Source organism: Chaetura pelagica, unplaced genomic scaffold, assembly GCF_000747805.2.
Source record: "Chaetura pelagica isolate M959 unplaced genomic scaffold, ChaPel_1.0 scaffold101, whole genome shotgun sequence".
Taxonomy (NCBI): Eukaryota; Metazoa; Chordata; class Aves; order Apodiformes; family Apodidae; genus Chaetura; species Chaetura pelagica.
Genome location: NW_009952564.1, coordinates 4200308 through 4223796, shown reverse-complemented (window position 1 = coordinate 4223796; position 23489 = coordinate 4200308). Strand labels below are relative to the sequence as shown.

The following is a 23489-nucleotide window of genomic DNA, read 5'->3' as shown; positions in this document are numbered from 1 at the left end:
AACTTGCAAAGACATAATATTTTAAAATCTGTGTCAAACAAACGGATGATGATATTTCTGACAATGTATAATGTAATACAACCATGTATGTAGTTGTACAGTTGAAAATCCAATTTGTATTGTCTGTCTTCCCTCAGTCTCATGCTTCTGTTTATCAATGAGCAGGAAAGAAACTGATCATTTCAAGCACAAACTTTAAAAAGTATCTTTAGGAGTTCCCTTGTTCTGAAAAGCTTCCTTCTTAGTCACTCATTTTCTCAAATTTTGTCTAAATAGTTAGAAAAATCTCAGAATAAGCACTTCCACATAGCAAGCTTTCTAATGCTAATAAAAAGTTTAGTCCTTTAGGTAGAAATTAATTCTCTGCTTGTGGTATGATTTTAGTATGTTTGGGGTGTGGTTGGTTTATGAGAAATTTTATTTGGAAAAAAAAAAAATATATACCAAAACAGATTCAGACAAGGAACAAGTTTGGCCATATCATGGTATCATTATTATAAAATAATGATATTAGAAATAAATCAGGCATTTTCAATCATTATTATAAACCAGCCATAACTATGCTGACTTTGTACATTTTTCTGCCTCTGTTTTTTTGCCCACTCCAACCTTCTACTGTGTTCATAAATGTATGTGAACCACATGAGCTAATGTTACATTACATCTCAGCAGAAAAAGTAAAGTTTCAGTATTTGGTACTATCTGGCAGGGTATTGGTACAGCAGCTTTAATCTTGTGTTTAAGCAGTAGCAATAATCCTGCGGTAGCTTTACTTGAGTCATAGAAGTGACTTAATTAACCTAACTTGGATTAATTATTTCACAGATTTAATGAGATGAGTAGGCTGTGAAATTATATCGTTTGTGCACTTTTTCATAGTTAATTTCTCATATAATTTTGCTAAAATGGGAGCAAAGACCTTCTACTTTAAGTAGCTTACATAGGAAAGAAGAAGTAAAAATTTTTCAGTAGTTTTTAACCATGTAATCTTTCCTTGGAAGAAAAAATGTATTAAGGTATCTTAAGGTCTTACTGTTTCTAAACATTCACTGGGGCAAATATCATCAGTATTTGTATGTATGTGTTTGCTCTTAGTGAATAGCAAACAAAAACATGTTTGGAAACTGTTTAGGCACAAGTCAGTACCGCTCAGATGTTCTGGGTGAGAACTGTAAGCTCTGGATGTGAAGCAACTGTGGTCTAATTTATAAAGTCACTTTTGATACTATGCTTACTATAATATTTAGGTGACACAAAGGCGGCAATAGTGTATATTAATGTAAAGTTTTAATAGTGTCTAACATAGTGCAACTTCTGTGGAAGTTCAAAACTCTTCATAGGTATTCTTAAACTTGAGATATGGTGAACTGTTACCATTGTTTTTTCAAGTGAGCTCTCTGAAGGGCTATTTTTAAAATTTTGTGTGCTTTGTACATGATTGAATTTTCCTACAGAATGTATACTGCCCTTTTCTGATTAAGTGCTGTCTACTGTTTCACAATGAGGCTAATTAATCCATATTTTGAAAACAAAACTGAGTGGTGTTCATTCATGTGTTGAGAGAGGCTTTGTTATTGTGTGATTGAAATTGTGAACATTTCTAACAATGTAGTCTGACTTCTTGGTCATTGCACTGGAACAACATTTAGGACAACAATTTGGGCTGCTAGGAAAGAAAACCAGTTAACACAACAGAGGCACAGAGAAGAAGAAAAGATTCAGGGAAATTTAATTCTCTAGATGGTGCAGAGTCTGAGAAGTAATAAATAAGAAAATAATTTAAAATGTTATTGATAAAATATAATGCAATATATTGACACAAACAGAATAAATGTGTCCTTACCAAAGTGTTTGAACAAAAAGGATTTAATTAAACTGATCTCATGTGCGTGTAACTTCTCTCAGTGCCCTTGCTGGTTTTTATTATCTCCTCATTGCCCAGCCCATTCTGTCAGATTGTCCAATCCTTCCTGATGTTAGTGAGCAACCCTTCATTCCTGAAGGGTGTCTAAACTAATTCCATCATTAAATGTTTCTTGGTTGCAAAATATAGTCCTTAATTTGTCACTTACAAATACTTTACCTGCTTTTCTCTTTCCTCTTCCTTAGTGACTGTAGAGCTGCACAGCAGGATAGCAAAAAATAACGATATAACTGATGTGCCTTTTAATTAACTGACTCTGATTCTGGTAGTTTGCTCTTCAGCAAAGTCAAAGGATAATTATCCCTTTGAAGGGGAGCTCTATGATGTCTTGATTGAACTTTTGTTTTTTCTTGAAAGGTCTGTGGCCGTTATCATTGAATGAGAAATAATGGGGCAGTGTGGTTGCAAATATAGTCAATATCTTCCTTGCTCAGCAGACTCTGTGCACTGATACAGTAGACTTATTTTAGTGGTTATTTTTCACGAGCTCCACTATAGAAGACAGAAGAGAGCAGCTTGGGTATCTTGTGGTCTGTCATCCCTATCATTCAATTTCACGGTGGTACGTGTTGGGGAGGACAGAATGGGGTCTGAGCTTGTTTTTTGCATCATCTACAGAGCAAGTGGGTGCATAGAGCAGAAAAGCTTCAGAGCCATTTTGCTAATGGTCCTGACTTGGAAAGGTGGGTTGCCTTGACTTCAGATTTCATTACTGCTTTCCGTTTGAACTTAAGCCAAGCCACAAAACCATGCTTGGGCTCTCTGCCCATTTCAGACTTTACCTTAATAATGTTAAATTTAAAGAAAATTTTGTAGATGCCAAACAGATTGTGCTTTATAAGTAGAATGGGAAAATGAAAATATATTAAACATGTTTTAAATACATGAAGTCAGAAGTTAAAATTTTATCTAAAATGACAGGCAAGCTATCAAGAACAGACCCAGCTGTTATTAAAGAACTTGAATCTGTTTAAGCAGATGCATCCTCTCATTTCCCAGATCTCTCCAAAATTCACCTACAAAACTAAAAATGTCCAGCCATTGCTCCTGAAATTTTTGTGAGGCCTGAAAGCTGTTGCTGGCCCTCACTTTCTCCTGGCACGCTTTTCAAAGGCCCAACAACTCTGGGGCTCTGGGCTTGCCTTGCCACCCAGGAATTCAAACATCTGTCCCCTCCTTCTCGAAATCTCGCAAGAAATGCACCTTCAAAACTTAAAACATCCAGCCATTTCTCCCAAACACAAGGTGAGAAGCCTGAAAGCTGTTGCTGGCCCAGGACAAGGTGCAATGGACACAAACTGAAGCATAGGAGGCTCAAGTTAAACATAAGGAAAAATTGATTTATTTATTGTGAGAGTAACAGAACACTGGAACAGGCTGCCCAGAGAGGCTGGAACACATGTTCCTGTGTGCTCTACTGTAGGAGATCCAGTTCTAGCAGGGGGTTGAAAGTAGGTCATCTTTAGAGGTCCCTTCCAACCGCAACCCCTCTGTGACTCTGGTGGGGAAGGATCTAAATCATGTGAGCGATATGCTGTGTTAGTGTTAGACCAAGAGTAGTTATTTACCCAAGGGTCTTGGGCAAATGTGTGAGCATTTACTTCTGCCACAGCAAAATAGTTTACATGAAATGATGGACTGGGAGGTGGGGGAAAAGCAGAAAGGGAAGGAGGTTGAGAGCATTTGTTGTCGTGAGTCAAACCATGACAATACAGATACAGAAGGTATCAGAATTTTACCTTTTCTTAAATTACTGTGCAAAATAACAGTAGCGTGGCCTGGCTCAGCCAGTGGGGCAGATGTCTTTTCTTGTTTGTTTGTTTTCCTTAGCTGATACTTTTTAATGGGGAGTGAAAGGGTCTGGATTACAGGTTATCAGCCTCCATCTAGTTTCATATTAGCCTCTTGGACCACTTTGGGTAAATGTGCTCTGACTTCCACTTGTTCAGTTTCCTATTTGTAAAATAAGGATCCTGCAGGGCCATATCTGTGAATTCTACAGAGGATACTGACAGAAGGAAATAACTTTTCGTAGTATGACCTTTCATTTCTGGAATATGATCATGGTATAGATAACCATGGAACACAACATGCATCGTGCTAATTGATTTTTGTCTAGAGAATGTGATTTTCATTTTCTTCATTTGTGGTATGTGATTTACAAATAATGTTATGTTTCTTTTTTAAAGCAGCATCTTTTTTAGTATTGGGGGAACTTAAAAGGCCTTCAAGGGCTTGCTTGTATAGGTCACACACAGAAGTGCCTTACCACTTTGTTTTTGTTATAGAAATGAGAATCTCCAAAATACATATATTTCTGTAACTATTCCATTTCCTATAGCAAACTGAAAATTCATAGGGAACTATTTAACAGCTCCAATTGTGAAATATCTGCTTTTTTAACTAATCCTGAGTACATCTGCCTTCTGTATCCCATGGTGTAGAATAATCTTATACCGCTTTGTCAGAATGATTCTGCTCCTCATTATGATGATTTCATCCCTGAACAGGGATGAAGAAATCAGAAAGGCTTGAAAACTTTTGCTCATGGTAAACAAAGGGAGTGTACTGAGGTGGAGTGTTGAACCTTTTTGTTTTGCTGCTTTGGTTTTGTTTCCAGATAAGGAAAGACAGGGGGGAGTTATATTTGTATGAGGGCTATATATTTTCAGTACCTCTGTTTCACTGGTGAGAGAAAGCTTCCAAGTAGTTTTCCATTTGTTGTGTGTTTTTTTAATTGTTAAACTTCATATCTAGTTGAAGAATTGCATCCCATCCAAAATTTTGTAACTATCCAGTTTGTTTAGTGTTCTTAGTCACTTTGTCTTCACTCTGCTCTTAATGAAAAGTAAAAACAATAATTAAAACCCCCAGCATTCTCAATGTATTCACTGCTTAGTGAAGGTGAACTCTGGAATTTTCCTATTTGCTGCATAAATTTATGTAAGACAAGCACTAACTACCTTCCTTACTCAAATTATAAATGACCCACGTTAAGATTCACAAGAATGTGCACATGGTATTAGAGAAACTCCAGTCTTGACTTACAAAAGTTGAAAAGACATCTAGGTATATTCTTTGCTTCAATTTTAATCATCCAGGAAAAAAAAAAAAGTTACATTTTCCACTATACTGAAGCAATACAAAAATGAATCATAGGCAAATATGACCGTGTTTAGTGCAAGAGTCGATGGAAGGACAGGAAAACAGCCAAGATCTTTTTTCATTAGAATATAAGCAGAAAGAGATTTGTTGTCTGTGACTTGCTAACTCTTCAAAAATATTTAAAGTATAATACTGCTTTTGGCACCTATGAAGTATCTATACATCATATATCTTTAGGCTGGGCAATTAGGCCTTGTAAGGCTTCCTCTTCTATTACTTCAAGTACCTATTTACATATGTCCCAAGTGGTTTCTACTTGCTATTTTCACATGCCACTTTGACTTGGCAGTATTTCACATGCACTGGATACAAAACAAGTAAGTGCTAGACATTTGAAATAAAAGCAGAAATAAAAGTAGTTCAATTTCCCCCCCCCCCCAAAAAAAAAAATAAGGATAAAACAAGCCCACTGATGTGCATTTCAACAACCTGTAAGGCAAGAGCACATTGATTTTAAATAGAGAGGAAAAAGCCATTCCAAATATAGAACTTTACAGGAAAATATCACATGTATGAAAAGGTAAAAGACCTTCAAATGGAAAGAACTTGCACAAACCAGCACTGAGTAGAGTGGTGCTTGCTGAGGATGTGTCAAGATTTCCATTAGATACCTCTGTTTTGAGAGGTTTCGCAACTTCATAGTAGAATTGCAAGGAAAAACAATTTGCTCATATTTTAGCTGAAAGAAAAAAAAAATATAAAAGAGGAAAGGGAAGATTTAATTTGGTGTTCAGATTCTTATATTGAAAAAAATCAAAACCCAAACCAACCCTCACCACCTAGCAACAAAACCCCAAACCAACCACACTCATTCCCTAACCTGAATTTTTTCTGTTGCAAGTTTAGGATAGGGAAAGGGAGAAGGAAAGTAATAATATGGCTAGAGATATTGAATCCTTGCTTTGCTCCCACCCTCTCCCTTTGCTGAATCATCTGCTTAAGCTGTGTGTGACATCGTGGCTATGGGAGGGACAGCACTGGTGATGGGTATCTTGGCACATGCAAGGGCAGGGAGTGATGCTTATAAGGAGGAACACTGGGAAGCGACCCATTGAACATCAGCTCAGAATTCAGAGGAGCTGAATTGTGAAACTGCATCTCAAAGTCTGAATTAACATTACATTATTTCCATTATACACATAAGGAAAACTGGATTTTTCCTAGTAGTTTCATTTGAGCAGAAGTCTGGTGTTAGTGATGTGAGAAAGGTCAGTCAAACAGGTAAAAAAAAGAAATCCACAATTTAAAACAGGAGAGTATCTTCTGGGTTTTTCTCCCAAGTGGTGTCAACAAATGTTGGATAGCAGAAGGATATACAAGTAACAATTCTTCATAAACTTCCTTTCATTGTAAAGGTAATCTCAGAGTATGTAGCACTGCCCCTTAATATTTGCATTATGTTCTTTTGTAAAAATATTAGATTTGACTGTAAACAAAATATGCAACTTCGTAAGTACAGGCCAAGGAGAAATTCTTTCCTGCAAACTCTTTTAGTTGTATTACCACCTTTCCTGTAAAAACAATAGGAGTGCTGGTAATTCAAGTGGACTTCATGAAGTTTGACATTTCTCCCTTTTTAGGCTAGGAACTGGTCTGTCTCAATTTAGAGCAAAATGTAATGCCATATAAATCCTAGAATATCTCAGTCTTTATCAAGACCTGATGTTTTCCTTCTGGTTTTGATATTCACATGTAAAACATCTGATTACTTTAGATAAAAACTACAGATGTAACTGTATTTATAGCTTTGTGTGTTTGTGTCATAGTTACACTCCAAGATAATGCAGTGTTTTCAACAGATGCTGAAATGGCTTTGTGCTTTTGACAGTGAATATTCAGGCTGTTACACTGTAAACATTCTGGTATGTTTTTATTAGAAAATATGCATGCCAAATTGTTTTTTTGCTCTCTATATATTAAAAAAAAAGAACCAACAAGCTCTTCTTCCCTTACTCTTTTTTCTTGCTTTTAGTTGCTGGCATTCACAATTGAAGTATTTTCTTAAACAGAAAATGATCGTTACAGAATTTGGGGTTGTATCACCACTAACCAGATATCTTCAGGCTTCCTTTTTAATTGATCAGGCGCTTAGATATTTGCCAAGGTTCACTGTTGTCTTGTTAAAAATGTAACTTCGCCTTCTTCACTTTTTCCGAAAATGGAGGAAGCAAATGTTAGCTATGTGTCCACTATAGGATATAGCAAAAGCTGTTCAAAGCACTCATTTTAACACCCTGTTTTGAAACAAATTCAGTCACACTGTTGTGACGTTGCAGCCAGCTCACAGACTCATTAACCCTTAGATAAGTTATTGACATGGTAATAGTCTTTTGTGAAAGAAGGAGCAAAGGTTCTTTGTCTGACTTTGTCTGACTTAGGGGTTAGGTGTGGCTGGTAGTTTGCCCCAAGGGTGGAGCACACCTCAGCCTGTGATCCTGTTTGTGGCAGTAATGGAATCCCTGCCTGACCCCTCCTTTGCTTAGAGGTGCTTTCACAGAATCACAGAATCTTAGGGTTTGGAAGGGACCTCAAAAGATCCCCCAGCCCAACCCCCCCTGCCAGAGCAGGGTCACCCAGAGCACATCACACAGGAACTTGTCCAGGCAGGTTTTGAATGTCTCCAGTGAAGGAGACTCCACAACCTCTCTGGGCAGCCTGTTCCAGTGCTCTGTTACTCTCACAGTAAAGAAGTTTCTTCTGATGTTTACGTGGAACCTCTTATGCTCCAGTTTGCACCCATTGCCCCTTGTCCTATCACTGGACATTACTGAAGAAAGCCTGTCTCCATCCTTCTGACATTCACCCTTAACATATTTGTAAACATTGATGAGGTCACCCCTCAGTCTCCTCCAAGCTAAAGAGACCCAGCTCCCTTAGCCTTTCCTCATAAGGGAGATGTTCCACTCCCTTAATCATCTTTGTAGCTCTGCGCTGGACTCTTTCAAGCACTTCCCTGTCCTTCTTGAACTGAGGGGCCCAGAACTGGACACAATATTTCAGATGCAGCCTCACCAAAGCAGAATAGAGGGGGAGGAGAACCTCCCTTGACCTACTAACCACACCCTTTCTAATACACCCCAAAGTAGCACACAGCATGGGAGTGACTGACAGTGCAAGGGAAGGCTTTTCATTCCTGAGGGCGCAAAACCTGTAATCTGACGCAAGGTACGTAAATGTGTGACTGGTGTCTGATTGTGATACATCATGCACCTGAGAAGTCTTAATTGCAACTGAAAATATGAAAGGGAAACAAGGAGCTGGGGACAATGCTTAAAAACAGTGTTTAGGCCCTGGAGTCTGAACAAACACATGTCCAGCTCAGGGTTTTTTTAATCAATGTTACATTGTTTTATTTATTTTGTATTTTTTTATTGGTAGTGTGATTTTTATGAATCTGGTAATAAAAGGATCACCTCTTCCTGTGTAATGGAGGATAACCAACATGACTGTCTTTTGTTGTCTATTGAAGAGACTTTTTGCCAAGCTGCACAGTCTCCAGAGGATGAACAGTGCTGCAGAGGAGGCAGTAAGTGCCCCTCAAGGTATCCCAGAACAAACACTCGTTCTGATGGAGTTTCAGGAAGTCATACCTCTACCTCACCATAAGCTGAAACCTTTCCAGACATGGAGATAACTAATCGCATGAAACCTGACTAAACAGTGAAGGATTGGTGAGGAATTCTTGAATTGAGGAAATTAAATAGTTTGTGGTCAGAAGGGATAGCACAGAAATTTATTAGAACCCCAGACCATTCTCTAGATGACCTTTCTGGAGCACCTTGCAAGTATCCACTGCATCTCTACCACTGACTTGTGTTGTCTTTAGCAGTATAACACTTGGTCAAGCCATCTGAATGGAGACATCCATGTAGAATGAGAATTTTCTTATATGTTTCTGGCTTTTTATCTTTAGAGGGACCTTGTTACTCTTTCAGTTGATTATAGTAGAAGCTGATCATTATACAAGTCAGTAGTTATAGGTTAGTAATTAGGCTAAGGATTTATTACTTGTCAGAAAACAGGTAATAAACTGTGGAGTGACACTTCTTGTGACTTCTTCATTTTTAATCCTTGCTATGTAAAAGATATATTGGGGCAAGATTGCAGTAGGTAGTGATGGGTACTGTGGACTGTAGCCATTCATGAAAGGAGGGTTTATGGGTTTTGTTTGAATCTACATATGATTATTGCATATCTATTAATCCATATTAACTCATGGATGCATGGCATACTCTTTTAGCATTGAAGGTGAAGCCTTTGTCTGGTAACCCTTAACCTGTCACACTCACAGCTTTTGTGGCTGCCATTAAAATAGTAAGTGTCCCTTTAAGTTCTGGATCTGGGAATAAGTCACAGCAGTCTTGATAGATGTTGACTGGTTACGTTTGACTAATACTTCGATGACATACGTTGAGGTTTGTAAGCTGTTATTACAGCAAGTTGTAGAGTGCTTTATCTTCTGTGCCTTCCCATTATTTCAGGATTTTTCAGAATTTGTAGGTTGAAAGGGTCTGTTTTTGGTTTATTTACAGAGAGATACAGTATATGGTGTCAACTGTAACTTACATGCCATGCATTTTTGTAAAGTTCCCTTTCCAGTCATTTCCTTACAAATATTTGACCTGAAACTTTTGCAAATCTTTAGTTTTTGAGAAAAAAAAATGAAGTTGGTTTTATTTTAAACTAGAAAGTTGGAAAGGAAGCCAAAGAAAATTTCTTTTTTACCCTAAATAGAAATATTTGCAGTTCTGTAGGTTTGAGAGAGAGTATTCAGCAGCAGAAGTGGCTAACCAGACTGGTACGAAAAATGTGCTATGATAATTTTTGAAACAAAGCATAACTGCCTATGATTTTCTTTTTTTTTTCTTAATTTTTTTAAATCAAGGGAAGTCTTTTTTTTTTTAATGAGAATCCTAATACTTGTGGAAAAGCATAATTTTAGGTCAAAGTAATTTAGAACGGATTACGTGCAGCTTTTTCTTTTTTTTGCCTTTTTTTTATTATTACAGATTTTCCATGGGCCTTCATGAGTTTCCAAAAATAAGCACATAGTGAGCTAGGTGGAATTAGACCATTTGAGTATAGCTTCAGATTTACAGTGGGAGGAACTTTGTTTTCAGCAAGACTTGTTTACAGCAGAATCCACTGAGCTTTACAAATTGACTGTGAAATTACTTCAGTACATCTTGAAAGCGGGCTTGAATTTCCCGTGTACAAATAAGATGGATGTTTTTATTAAATGCTTCCAGTTCCCCCACACAGCCTTGGTCATAAAAATAACCATTGTAAGTATTTAAATACCCATTGTAGAGCGTTGGCTGCAGACTGCGGGAGGAAGATGCAGTGCTGGTTGGTCATGGCATTGAACATGTTGGCCCTGAGTCACAAGGAAGCTGCACCTGTGCACTTATTTGCAGCTGTACAAAGTTGGAATGGGTGACGTTTTACACTTGGGGCTTCAATTTGCACAGGTGCAAGTGTGGAAAGCTAGAACCTCACATGACATATTCAAGCATCCAGCCTGCAGCAAGATGTCTGTGACCTCCCAGCATCTGCTCAGAGGGTCACACCTGTTTCAGAGAGATCCTCTGCAATGTTAATGTTCTGTGTTTTGACTGGTTAAACTTTGTAGCTGAGAACTCAACTTTCTTCTGTGGGAAGAGTGATCCTTCTCCTGAACACATTCCTATCGCTTCATCTCCACTTAAAATTACCATTGAGTGAGCTGAGAGTTTAGATTAGCTGTGATTTATTTAGCATTGCACTTTCTTCCGAAAGTAGCTAAGTTGTCCCAATGCCATTTTGCTTAAATGTGCTATTAAAAACATTTAAGTGAAGCCAGAGTAGACTGTTCAGAATTAAATGCTTTGAAACACATTATTATTTCCACAGTTGAGATTCTTTGAGTAAATATAGCAAATTGAAATTGCTGCTTAGCACTGTCTCAATTCAGAATTATTTACACTGTTCCTAACATATACTAAAGGCTTGCTTGTGGAACTAAATAGCTTTCATATTCTTCAAGAGAGTTATGTACAGCCTGTGTGAGATACTGTTGAATTGCTCACTGTTTTTTGCACTGTTGCTGTTATTACTAGTCTCCTTACACCATACTACAAAAAGTTGAAGAAACAGAAAAATCAAATTGAGTTTCTCTTCACATACTTGTATGTTTTGCCTGCATTATTTTTTTTCCAATATACTGAGGTCTTACTTAGTTGTTGAAATAAAAACTTGCTTCGCCTTGTTAGTCATGTGTCTTCTGTAACTAGCAAGTTAGTCTGTTTTGAATTGTATGTGCAACTAAGGTAGCTAAACATGGAGGAAAATGTGAGCTATAAAGCTCTGAAGGAAGAGTAAAAAATGTGTGTTTTCCACTTTTCATTTTTACCTTTTTATCCTTATCTCATTTTCTCGTTTCAGGGTTTTAGAATCATAGATTCATAGAAACATTGAGGTTGGAAAAGACCTCTAAGATCATCAAGTTCACTTTATAAGTACCCTTCTTTACCACCCACCTTCTAAAAAGTGTTTTAATGTCCTTCCCAGTTCCTTCTGCCATTTTTCTCACAATACCTTCAGTAGGTCTCTTTCTGTTTTAACTAACTTCACTCATGGCAAAAGAAAAGTTTCTTCTGGCTGGCTAATCTTTTAATATTCTAGACTTAAGCAATGAGTCACTCTGACATACCAGCCAGGTCTTTTTAATCCTCAGGCTCTTTGGAGAAGTATTTGGGAATTTTGTGTGTTCAGGGTATTAACATGAAGTATGGTTCTTTCCCTTCCCAAACGTTTACTGTGATCTGGTGGAATTTAGACTGGTATGAGAGCGCGTGAGTGCAATGTACCGGATGCTTCATGTTTTGTTTCGGTCTTTTCCAAGGATGAGTGTTTTGTAAGAGAACACTGTATGTCAGAGACTATTTTATCTTCCATACTAAAGAGGGGGCTCTCCCTTGTGGAACTGTGGAATGTGACTTGGTGGGTGGGAAGCAAGAAGCCCCAGGAAAACTATTTTGCCTTTGCCTTCCCTGTTGCCCCTTTCCTGTCTGCCTGTCACCTTCTTTCCTCTCTCTTCTCTGGGAGCCAGATGAAGAATTTACTTTCAGCCATTGGGGAATAGGAAGAATGAAGAAGTAATGTGGGATTTCTGGTGGAAACTGGTGTGCAGGGCCTTGTTTTTTTTCTGGGAAGGCGGCCAGGGACAGGGCAGGCTGTGCAGGGATGTGGGGCACAAACACTCACCAAAATACTGTCTTTTTGTTGATAGAGATTGAGAAGCTAAGGTTGACTGCTTCATTAGTATATGACTGTTGTAGACAGCTGTCATTGTTCTTATATTTCAGTGTCTTTAGCAGATAGAGGCTTTGCAGTTTATTTGACTATAAGATCAGGCAATATCTTATGATCATAAGTATTTGTTACAGTCAGTCAGAGATGGATCTGACTTGCAACAGCAATAGCATTTATGTCAGCTAGTTTCTGTCACTTACGTAGAATGAAAACTGCTAGTACTAGAGAAAGTGGTTTCCAACATCAAATATGCCACAGCAAGTGTAGCTCTTTGTCACGAGTTTTTCAAACTGTGCCAAACCTCAGCAGGCCATCTGCCATGGTATCTGGTGCTCTGAGCTTCCCAGAGATGGAGGGAATGCATTTAGAAATTCTGTTTCCCTCCACTCCAGATCTAAACAGTCATCCTATTATTCATAGTATAAAAAGGCAATTAAATATATGCTACACTTTGGGAATTAATGCTCTTTTCCTATCCCAGGATGACTATCTGAAAACCAGAAGTGGGAATATGATTTTGACTGAATATTTTAGTCTGGTGGTTCTTCTGAATGTATGCTTTTACAAAATTAGCTACAATATTCAGGTATTAGAGAAATCTTGGGTCCATAAACTAAACATTGTATATACAATTTCATATAATCTTAATATAAGTATTTTCAGGTGGCAATAACTTGCCAGAATATGTGTTTTGAAAATGATTCATGAAAAAAAATTGGTTAGAAACTTACAGCTGGATTTCTTAGCATCTAGGGATTTTTGTTTGTTTGTTTCAATTTAAGATTTGAATTATGATGTCTGCTGTTTTCTCTGTTCTTACTTGCTTTGATAGGAAGAGCTGTAGTGCTTCAGTGTTTGATAGAAGCACATTGTTGTCTTTAGTTTTATATTCCTGTTTCAAAGCAATTTATTTTCAGAGACTGGTTGATTGTTATGGGAATCCATAATCACAGAAAGTGTTTACTTTTGCAAGTAGCAAAGTAAACTGCATTGCTAGGCAAAACTGCACAAGTGGTTAGTCTCTTGGGAATAAAAATCAGGTGTGGCACTTAGAACCTTCATACCTTAAAAAAGATATTTTTACTGGAAGGAATTTAAGTGTATTTTATTTCCAGTTGCAATTGTATTAATGTGTATTATTTTAATAGCTTGCATGTGATAAGATTTAGCAGTAAATTTACAGATTGCCATGTTGCCACTTAGAATTTTGATGTTTCCACTCCAGTTGTGGTATTAACCTTTTCTCATCCTCCTTGGACTCTTGCCCTTTATGAGCTTCTTGGACTAATTTTAGAAATGTTATCTTAATTGGCTCTCATTATTAAAGTTGATTATCTTGGAAGACATCTGTGATTCAACTTTGCCATCAGCCCTCTTAACACTACTCACTTCTCCAGTGTCTGCAAGTACCCTTCTGGCTTCTTGTTGCATCTGTCATTTTAAAGCACAGCATAGTTCTCTGCTCCTGAATGACCCTTGTACTTCTCTGGATCTTTGCAGTGTTACAGCATTGTCTGTCCTTTCCTAATGCCAGACTTTGCCAGGCTGCTCTTTTGGTAGGAATGCATAGCCACAGTTGTGATAGTCTGCAGTTTGGGCAACTGGGGGTGAAGAAGACTGGTTGTCAAGTAAGAGGATGCTTCAATTCACCACGGCATCCAAAATTAATTGTAAGGTATTAAAGGTTTTGTATGACAGACAATTGTACGAGGAGTGAAGTGGTCCTAAATACCATGTCCTAAATTCCTAAGACACTTAGTCTGAATCAGTATGATCATTTTGTTTTCCATGGTGAGCATAAGCAGATACCTAAGGAACCATATATGGGGCAAACATGCATAGTATAGTCCATTCTCCTAGTGCTCTCCAAGCCTTCAGCCATTTTTAACTCGGGGATTTCCTGAACTTGTTGTTCTTTGTTATGCTTGTAACCTTCAGTGAAGCTGCTCTTGGTGTTTTTCCAGTCTCCCTTCAAGCCTATTTAAACGTGCCACAGTGTCCTTGGGCAACAACTTCTGTAGATCAGGGATTTTTTAAACTTGCTTCCTGTCAGCTTCATTAATGTTCTAGTTACTGTCAGACCCCATCCATCTTCCTTATGCCACTTGCAATTTGTAGACTGCAAGATTTCCTCGGTTGTTACTTGTCCAAGGTGAAGAGTCCCAGCATACTCAGTTCTTCTGCAGCTTGAAGCCACTTCTTGCCTTCAGTAATCCTTGTTGTCTCTTGATGTATCTGATTCTTTGGTAAGACACGACTGTGATTCTGTATGGTGGTATAATTGTGTTTCTGTTTTATTCCCTGTTCCTTTGCTAGTAATTAATAACAGTTTATGTTTTTATTGCTGATGAGCACTGAGTCAATATTGTTGTGGAATTACCTGTCATAATCTAGTGTCTTGCTTATGAGTGGCAATAGTTAACTCAAAGCCTGCCCTTTTGTAGGTCAGGTCAAGATTATTTTTTCAGATACATTGTTTTGCCTTTATTTATATTGAACTTCATCTGCCATTTTTGTGGTTCAGTCACTCTGCAGCTATTTGCAAATATGTCAGCCTTATAGCCTTTGAATAGCTTTATGCAAACAAAAACTGTCACCTTGCTGCTCGCTGCTTTCCCATGAATGTTCTGAACAGAACAGATCCCTGTATAACTCAGCTAGAACTTCCCTCCGTTTTGAGCATAAACCCCTGATTCCTACCCTCTGCTTCCAGTTTTTTTAGCCCAATTGTTTATTCACACCAGGCCCATCTATCTTAGGGCATCACTGTGTAGCTTTATTTTCTCCCATATTGAAGTGTCCACATGTGAAAATACCACCACTGGTTGAAAGCAGTGGGGATGGTCCTTGTTCATAAGTGTAGTTATTGAAATAGGGTAAGTTTCTTAATGTTGAAAGGGGAAAAAAAAAAAACATTAAGCAGGTTAGGCTGTCCTCTTCCTTTGCTTCTTACGGAAGAGGGGGCAGCAAAGAAGCAAAATGCTTTATTTTGATTTGTACAGACAACTTCTCTACTGAAATTTGACGCTAGTACTTCCTGAAGGTAAAGATGCTGCCTCAGTTTTCATGAAGAATACAGCTGTCTGTCTAGCTATATCCTTGCAAGTTTTAGCATTGGCTTTTACTCAATCCAAATTACTGATGAAAATATTTTAGCCAGTTCTGTTTTTTCTAGTTAGTATGAAATCACACACCTTGTTATGAAAAGAAAGTGTATTAGACTTTTCCTAAGGTCTGTGCTGTATTCCCAGTTGGTGCCATATAGTTCCTAATTGTCCTGTTAGATTTTTACTGACCTGATCCTCATGAGATGGAAGTAGGTATAGCATCATGAAAGTATTTCAAGTAACAATTTGGAATCAACTATTTGATTTTTCTTTACTTGGTGTCCTGTACAGATAAAGTTCCTAACACAAACTGACAGCAATGTACCTGGTTTTAAATGGTTTAGAAATGCTCTTGGGTATGCAAGTGGACAAGGGGCTGATTGCCTGAGGGTGTATATGAAAGTGCATAGAGTAGGTTTGTATTGGCTTTTGCCCAGAGATGGTGACTTTCTTCTTTGAATGCAAGTCAGTTTACTCAGTAAATAAGAATAGTGGTTATTCTAAGGCTCACATACTGGTTTAGTACTATAGATATATATTTTTTTTTTTTATATTTCTGTGCTGTATGCGTTTGTGTGACACTGAGATTTTTAACTGAATGTTGCAAATAAGCTGCATCTAAACACTAATGCTTAAATAATTTTCAGTGTATGATTTCAGGTGGATTTTATTACAGTGCATCTGAGGAAACATTTTTATTATATGATAGGAATTCAGTAACTAGGAATTGCTTGAGATATGGTTTGAAGTCTGATTATTTTGCTGTGTTAGTTAGCTCTAATGTGGACTTTCAGTTCGGTGAATAACATGTTGTTTAGAACACATGAAAAAACCCCTTAGAATACTTTAATGAGTGGCTGTATACATGGAATCTTATTTCAGGGCTTGACAGTAAAAAATCTTATTTTGATATATTTGGAAGTCTAAAAAAATATATTTTTGAAGATGTAGACTTGGAGAATTCCTCTACTCATGTAATTATACTTGTAACAGGAAGATATGTGGGATGAAGAGGGTTAGTCTTGGTAAAGCAACAAGCTCAGCTTTTGAGGAGAACCTCCTACCACTGCCCCAGAACACATATATAAATAATGATGTACAAAGCTCAAAAAATCCAAGAACTTTAGAAGAAGTTAGGTTCTAGGGCAAAACGTGCAGTTCAGCATTGTCTCTTGATCAAGTCTCAGAAGCAGCCTGGAAAATTCCCTTTTGGCCAGTCTCTTAAGAATGTTGGAACAGCTTGTTGACTTGCACTCAGTGGAAATAATGTGTGACACAGCAGGTAATAAGCACTTCTGCAGGTTATGGCACATTTTAAAATAATCTAAAAATAAAAATAGCAGTTTTGATACTTGTGTGCATTCCTAAGACATGAAAGTTATGAATGATAAGTTATTTTAAAACTTCTGTTCAGATCCCTTATCTATAGCAGAAGACCTGACCAGTAGAATTACTATTAAACTTATGCCTCGCAAACAAAAAATATTTGATAATATTTTTTAAAAGAATTTTAAAATTGAAAGGGTTTCAAGAGAATTACCAGAAATAAGATTGTGTGTGTGGTTGTGGTTGATCCCCTTTCTATTTGTACATTGAGATAGTCTCCCAGTGTTATTATAGAGTCACAGGTTGGTTTGTGTTGGAAGGGGCCTTAAATATAATCTAGTTCACCCCCCCTGCATGGATGTACTTTATCCATGGTATGGATAATCTCCAAACCATGTAATCCTTGCAAGAATTATGAGGGTGGTGATTATATGAGGAAATGTGAAACCTGTTGATGCTATCAGTTATACCTCTAGTAGATGGATGCTATGAATTAATGAGCTCACTTTGAAATGAAATACAGGATGTTAACAGTCCTAATCAGCTACTCAAAAATTACACCAGGCACACTTCTGCCTTTAGCAGACTCTATTTTGGCCAAGTGTTCTTTTGAATATTCTTTCCACTGGAAGAAAGCTTTGGAAGATGGTGAAGGCATGCTAATTGCTTCTTCCTGTTTCATATTAATTAACTCATGTTTTTTAAAAAGTTTTACATATTTATGTACTCAGTAACTTAATTCAACTTTTCAAAAACAGGTTTTACCATTGTTCCTGGGAATTTATGTGACAACTTCAGTTTCACTTATAGACACAGATATCTGGCTTTACACTCAAGTCAGTGTACAGTTAGTGATACAGGAGGAGGATGCAGGAAACAGAGTAGTGTTAAATAACATGTTGATACTGATGAGTGGAACCATTGTGTGAAAGCAACCATCAGTTAAACAGTAGCAAATAAAACTAAACAGCTCTATTTCTAAATCTCTAAACATAGCAGATTAAGTATGTTAAATCATCTATTTGTAAAGATTATATAGTAGCTCATTCAAATGTTTGCGTAATAAAATCAACAAATCTGTTAGCTCTTAGTTTATGTTGCTATTTAGAATGTCATAGGATTGACTATCCTTTACAAAGTAGTTTTTATTGTGTTTTTTTCTTGTTAAGATTAAGCTAAGTTCTATTCAAATTTCTTTTTGTGAGTAGCACTCTCTAGAAAGTTCTTTTTTTTATTACCTCTGTCCTTTTGCATAAGTAGAGATAATAATTGATAGGGAAAATTGTTAGATCTTTAGCTTGTTTACACACTTTTTTCATTTTTGAGAACTTAATCCTGCTTTATGCAGACTTTATTTCTTTTGTTACTATAACTCCTGCTAACACTCTTTGTGTTTTAATGTCATGGATATATTTGTTACCTCATACACCTGGGTACTAGTGAGAAAAGAGATTAACTTTCTGAGTACCTGGAGACATTAATCTGTGCTGGATAAGTGTCCTTTAGACAGAACTGGAAGTAGTGGAATTTTCAAAATGAGCAAGCTGACTAGAGCTATTCATTATTGCTGCTTGTATGCAGTGTTTGTTAATAAAAAACAAATATAATCCATGGATAGAACTTTGCTTAAGAGATGTAGGTTAGGCACAACTGTGTGCTGGCTTATAAATGAAAGATCAGAGAGAGTAGTGAGTAGACAGACTCATCAGTTTGTAGAGAGTCTTAGATTCTGAGAAACCCTGGCCGTCTTCCTTTCTTTGTATTCCATTTTCTTAACCAGCCTGTGTATATTATGTCCATTCTTTATATTTGCATACATGGGGGAGCATACACATACTATAGAAATTACAGCTGATAAGCAGTTTTGAAAGATTGAATGAAATTTTGAATTCTTCAAGCATTGTCTTCATCCATTTTGATACTCTTCTGGTCTTTAAAATGTGAGAAAGAAAGGAAGCAGACTGCTGGTGGAAGGTGCTGTGTTGGTGCACAATGATCTTTAAGTAAAGGAAAACTCAAGATGCCATTTTGGTGAACTTTTTCCCAGACATCCTTGCCCAGATCTTACCAAAGTCAGCCACCTTGTCCTTTTGGTGTCCCTTCTGAATAGCACAGCTACAATAGGCTTGCACAGTACTCCTTGAATCTGTCAGAGAGGTGCTGATGGAGAGACATCTCCAGAAGGGTACTGCTTTCCTACTCAGCTCCTTCAGGATTCAAGGAAAAGTAGTAGTTGCCTCCAGCTAGTTTCTGACAATTTTATACTTGTTTCTGATGTATTTAATTATTGGCTGAACCTCACCATGGTTAAAGCTGCTTTTCTCTCCCCCCTCCCCCCCTTTTTTTTTTTTTTTTTCTCTTTCCTGGGCTTACAGAAGAGGGATACTAAAGCACAGAAAAAATACAGTAGTTGTCTGTATTGTTTCCATGAGTCAGTGGGACAAGTAGGAAATGGAGCTCACACTTATTCTTAGACCCAAGAATAGGCCCATATACCTTGGTTCCTGAATAATACCCTGTCCTTATATAGCTTTAAAAATAATTACTGCAAAACTCCAAAGTTGAGCTGATTGCCAAATGTGATCGTAGACAGTTGTGTTTTTTTTTTTCTCCACAAGCATGTTAACAGGAATTGTTGTTTTCCTTTACTTCCTCTGAAGTGTTAAGAAGAGCTCTGTTGTTAAGATTATCTGACTGTATTCCATACTTAGTTTTCTAAAACAGCAGTGTTGGGTTTTTTTTAGTTTTGTTTTGGTTTTTTCTTCCTATGTTTACTGTCTGTGGAAGGGGAAGTTTTGGAAGAGGAAGGGGGGGAGGGTTGTCAATGAGTTAGAGTTATATTGGATTATCAAGAGTGAACTGCTAGCAGTGTATATAACTTTTAGCCATGTTCCTGTGCGTTCTGGAGGTCTTCAGAAATTCACATCTGTTCAGAAATACTTTTTTTTTTTTTTTTTTCCCCCCATTATTTGTCCTGAACTTAATGCATTCCTGTCTGTGTCACTTGTTAGCAGTTAATGACAGAAGTGTAATCTGTCAAGGGGCTTTATGGGTAGCCATAATTTTCCTCGTAGTGGCCAAATAAAAGCAGGCAACAATTTGGAAAGGGCTTTTTTCACAGAGTGGAATCCCGGAGCACAAAAGATAGATAAATGCTGAACACATGCAGAGAAGAGTAGAAGAACATGGGTCTCTACTTCTCTCCTCCGTACCTGAATCACAAGACTGTTATTATGTCCCTTTGAATTAATAACATGTGTTTTGTAGGATCCCTGTGTTTTACTGCAACTGTAGCGTATGGATCAGAAATCTGTTTTGAATATAACTAATTATGTGAAATGAGGTCTATACATATGCTTTGGATTTTGAAGCTTTAATATTTAGGGGGGATAGATTTTTTTTAAAAATTAAAATAAACAATTCACCTTATGACAGCATTTAAAACTTACTTTTATCTTGGTTCATAAGTAGTTATGATTTGCAGTTTTGCCAACTAATAGAGCTGTGCTTCTTGTACAATTATTCTAAATAAGAATTACAGAGGAATTATATGTTATTTAGTAATAGTCTGGTATACTTTTCTGTCAGAGCTAGCTGAAAAATATTCTTAGCTGCCAAATATATTTTATTCTTGCCCTGAAGACTGTTGTTCTATGCCTGGGGATTGGGTTATATATTATGAGCCTGGAAAGTTGATGTAGTTTATGACAGCCGGTTCTTGTTTAGCAAAATGTATGTAAGTGGATGCAGAAAGATTAAACACTTAGTAGATGTAATGAAAAAGAAAACGCATCAGTAATCTAATTTTTTTAGAATTACATAACTGCAAAGTAGTACAGTCTGACTTCTTTTCTACACTGTTGTGTTTTTTTTTTCCTAGTAATATGCATAGCTGTAAAATAAAAAAATAATTTTCATGGGAGATAGCAATACACAAGCATAACAGTAGAAATGGCATAGACATACAGTATGTAATCAGTTTTATGCATTTTCAAGTTATTGCATGAGATATAAGTAACTTGCTAAAATGACTTACTGACTGTGAAACCCAGTAATTATGAAGGATCAAGGCACAGGTGTATGCATTGTTTTTTATCTTTAAGAATATTCTGATTCTGTCAAGCATATTTGTTTGGAGCTTTCCAAGTATGGAGCTTGCTGAGTATTATACTCCATGCATGTGCATATACAGGCAGTAAATGCAGGACACAGGTGTTCCTCCCACCTCCTCAATCAGGCCAGTGGCTGAAGGGAAGTGGCACTGTGCAATTCCCTATCTAGTTCTGTTTGCTAGACCATATTGCCTTCCAGAAAGTTCAATCAGCTTTCATACAGTGATTACAAAGTTGGCAGAGTCAAAATGTACCTGTTTTAATGCATGCTGGTCATGCTTCGCTTTGCTGTTTAATACATTCTGGATGGTAGGACTGCTTCACACCTTCTGCTGCTGGCTGCCGCAGCACTGATTATGGCTGGGATGTTGTTACTTTTCTATTATTAAACCCTGTTTTCAAGTTGTGTATGACTGGGTATTTGAAAAGTCCTTCAGTTATGAAATCTTTGCAGTACTCTCTAGCCTGACCTCCCTTCCCAGAGTGGATGAGAAAATTGATTCAGAATATAGTGATTTATTGAAAAGTGAGCAAACTCACAGTTCTTTTTTTCAGGCTTTGCTGCCTGTATTTTAGGAAACGTATTATTGAGATGTATCTCCAGAAGATTAATTTTTAAATCAGGAAAATGCATCTTTCATCTTTAACAGGAAGATGTTTACTGATTCAATAGACCTTTTCAAGTTTATACTAAATGAAAAATCAATTCTTAATTTTTATACTTTAGGTGTTCTGAATTTGATTCAAATTGTGGTGCTTCAAATAGAGCATGACTGAAATCAAGTTCTGCAAGGGGTCTGAACTGTATGGTGTCAGTTTGAGTTGGCAAAAGAAAGTTAGCAATGACTAAGCATGAATCAAAGGAAAAACATAAAGTAATAGATATTGAGTATGTTTAGCACGTAAACATCAGAAGAAACTTCTTTACTGTGAGACTGACAGGGCACTGGAACAGGCTGCCCAGAAAGGCTGTGGAGTCTCCTTTGCTGGAGACATTCAAAACCTGCCTGGACACGTTCCTGTGTGATGTGCTCTGGGTGACCCTGCTCTGGCAGGGGGTTGTTGTAGATGATCTTTTGAGGTCCCTTCCAACCCCTAGGATTCTATGATACTGTGCACCTATATGTAGCAGGCAATGTGTGTGCATGGACAAATGCATACAGACACACACACTCACCTTTGGACAAGGGGGTGCCCCCAGATGGCACTTGTAATTGACTTTATCCCTTAGTTCACTGCAAGACTCGAACCTCACAAATCAAACAAGCACTAGGTAAATACGTACTTTAAATGAGCCCCTGCAATGCAGTACATTGCTAATGTAGACATAAACATGGTGTACCATGGCAAGGGAGAGTTCTGTTCAAACTTTCACCAAGTCATGTTTCCATCTGTCCTGAGTACAGAAAGCTTCTTGCTTATTCTTGAGCCTGGGGCAAGCTGAGGAAGTGACATTAAAACAGCTGTTCTTTCTCCCTGCATCAGGCTCCAGTTCTGAGGAGTAAAATGATAAAGAACACAGGTGTATAGTTGAAGTACGAAGGAAATGGGAAGGGGGATAGCAAAGAACAAATCCAGAAAATAAGGAATGGTTGGGCATTGTATTTATAGATGTTTGCTTATACTGGAGGAATTCAATGACTGAAAGAATTAGCCCTGCAAGCATTCTGAATCTTGAGGGGAGGGACATAGAAAACTATATTTTGAGTCTTTCTGTGTAATGTTTGTTGTTAGTTTGTTTTGTTTTGTTTTAAATGTATTAGCTGTCTAATTAGTATAAATTTCTCCTTCTGAAGTGATTAAATGAAATGCACGTGGTTAATCTTTAGGGGATCAGAAATGTATCTGGAATATGCATCTGAGAACTCAAATCTGTTCTAAACAAAGATCTACTGAACAAATTATATGGTATTCATGAGGGCTTATGATAAATACATCCTCAGAAATACATGGGAACATAAACTACTGATTTGTGTTTGATAAGTTTTCAGTTGAAAGCTCAGTGTTTTTATTGTGTCACACAGGGATTATTACACAAATATGTAAGATATACAAGATACTGAATGACTGATTAAATTTATTGAAATTTAAGGATTTCATGTGTTTTATTTTTTTCCTTATTACATTTGCAGGAGAAACCTAACAAAGCTATCCCTCATCTTCAGCCACATGCTAGCAGAAATCAAAGCTATTTTTCCAAATGGCCAGTTCCAGGGTGATAACTTCCGTATCACCAAAGCTGATGCTGCAGATTTCTGGAGAAAATTCTTTGGAGAAAAGTAAGTACTAACATTTTGCAAAATCTTAAATTTTACTTATAAGCATGAAAAGGAATTATATTTTCAAAATAATGATTATCAGTATGTGAGTGGGCATTTTAAAGGTAATTTTTTGTCCAAGTCTTTAAATTGGCTGAAGTTGCTAAATCTGTCATTAACAAAATTTTTTTTAGCAATGTTGTAAGTCACTCAAAGGATGAGTACAAATGTATGGGCAGTTCTATCCAGGAGACTTGTGGTCATAAATTAGACTACATTGCATGAAGTTTATTGGTTCCGTAAC

General features: G+C 37.2%; 1 protein-coding gene across 1 annotated transcript in view; it reads left to right on the top strand.

The window, feature by feature from the left end:
- The window catches only part of CBLB (Cbl proto-oncogene B, E3 ubiquitin protein ligase), a 122495-nt gene that overhangs the window by 35213 nt on the left and 63793 nt on the right, over nucleotides 1-23489 (top strand). Inside the window, exon 3 of the mRNA XM_009993357.1 lies at nucleotides 23060-23206. Coding sequence (XP_009991659.1) covers nucleotides 23060-23206 — 147 coding nt within the window. The remainder of the gene's footprint in view (nucleotides 1-23059; nucleotides 23207-23489) is intronic.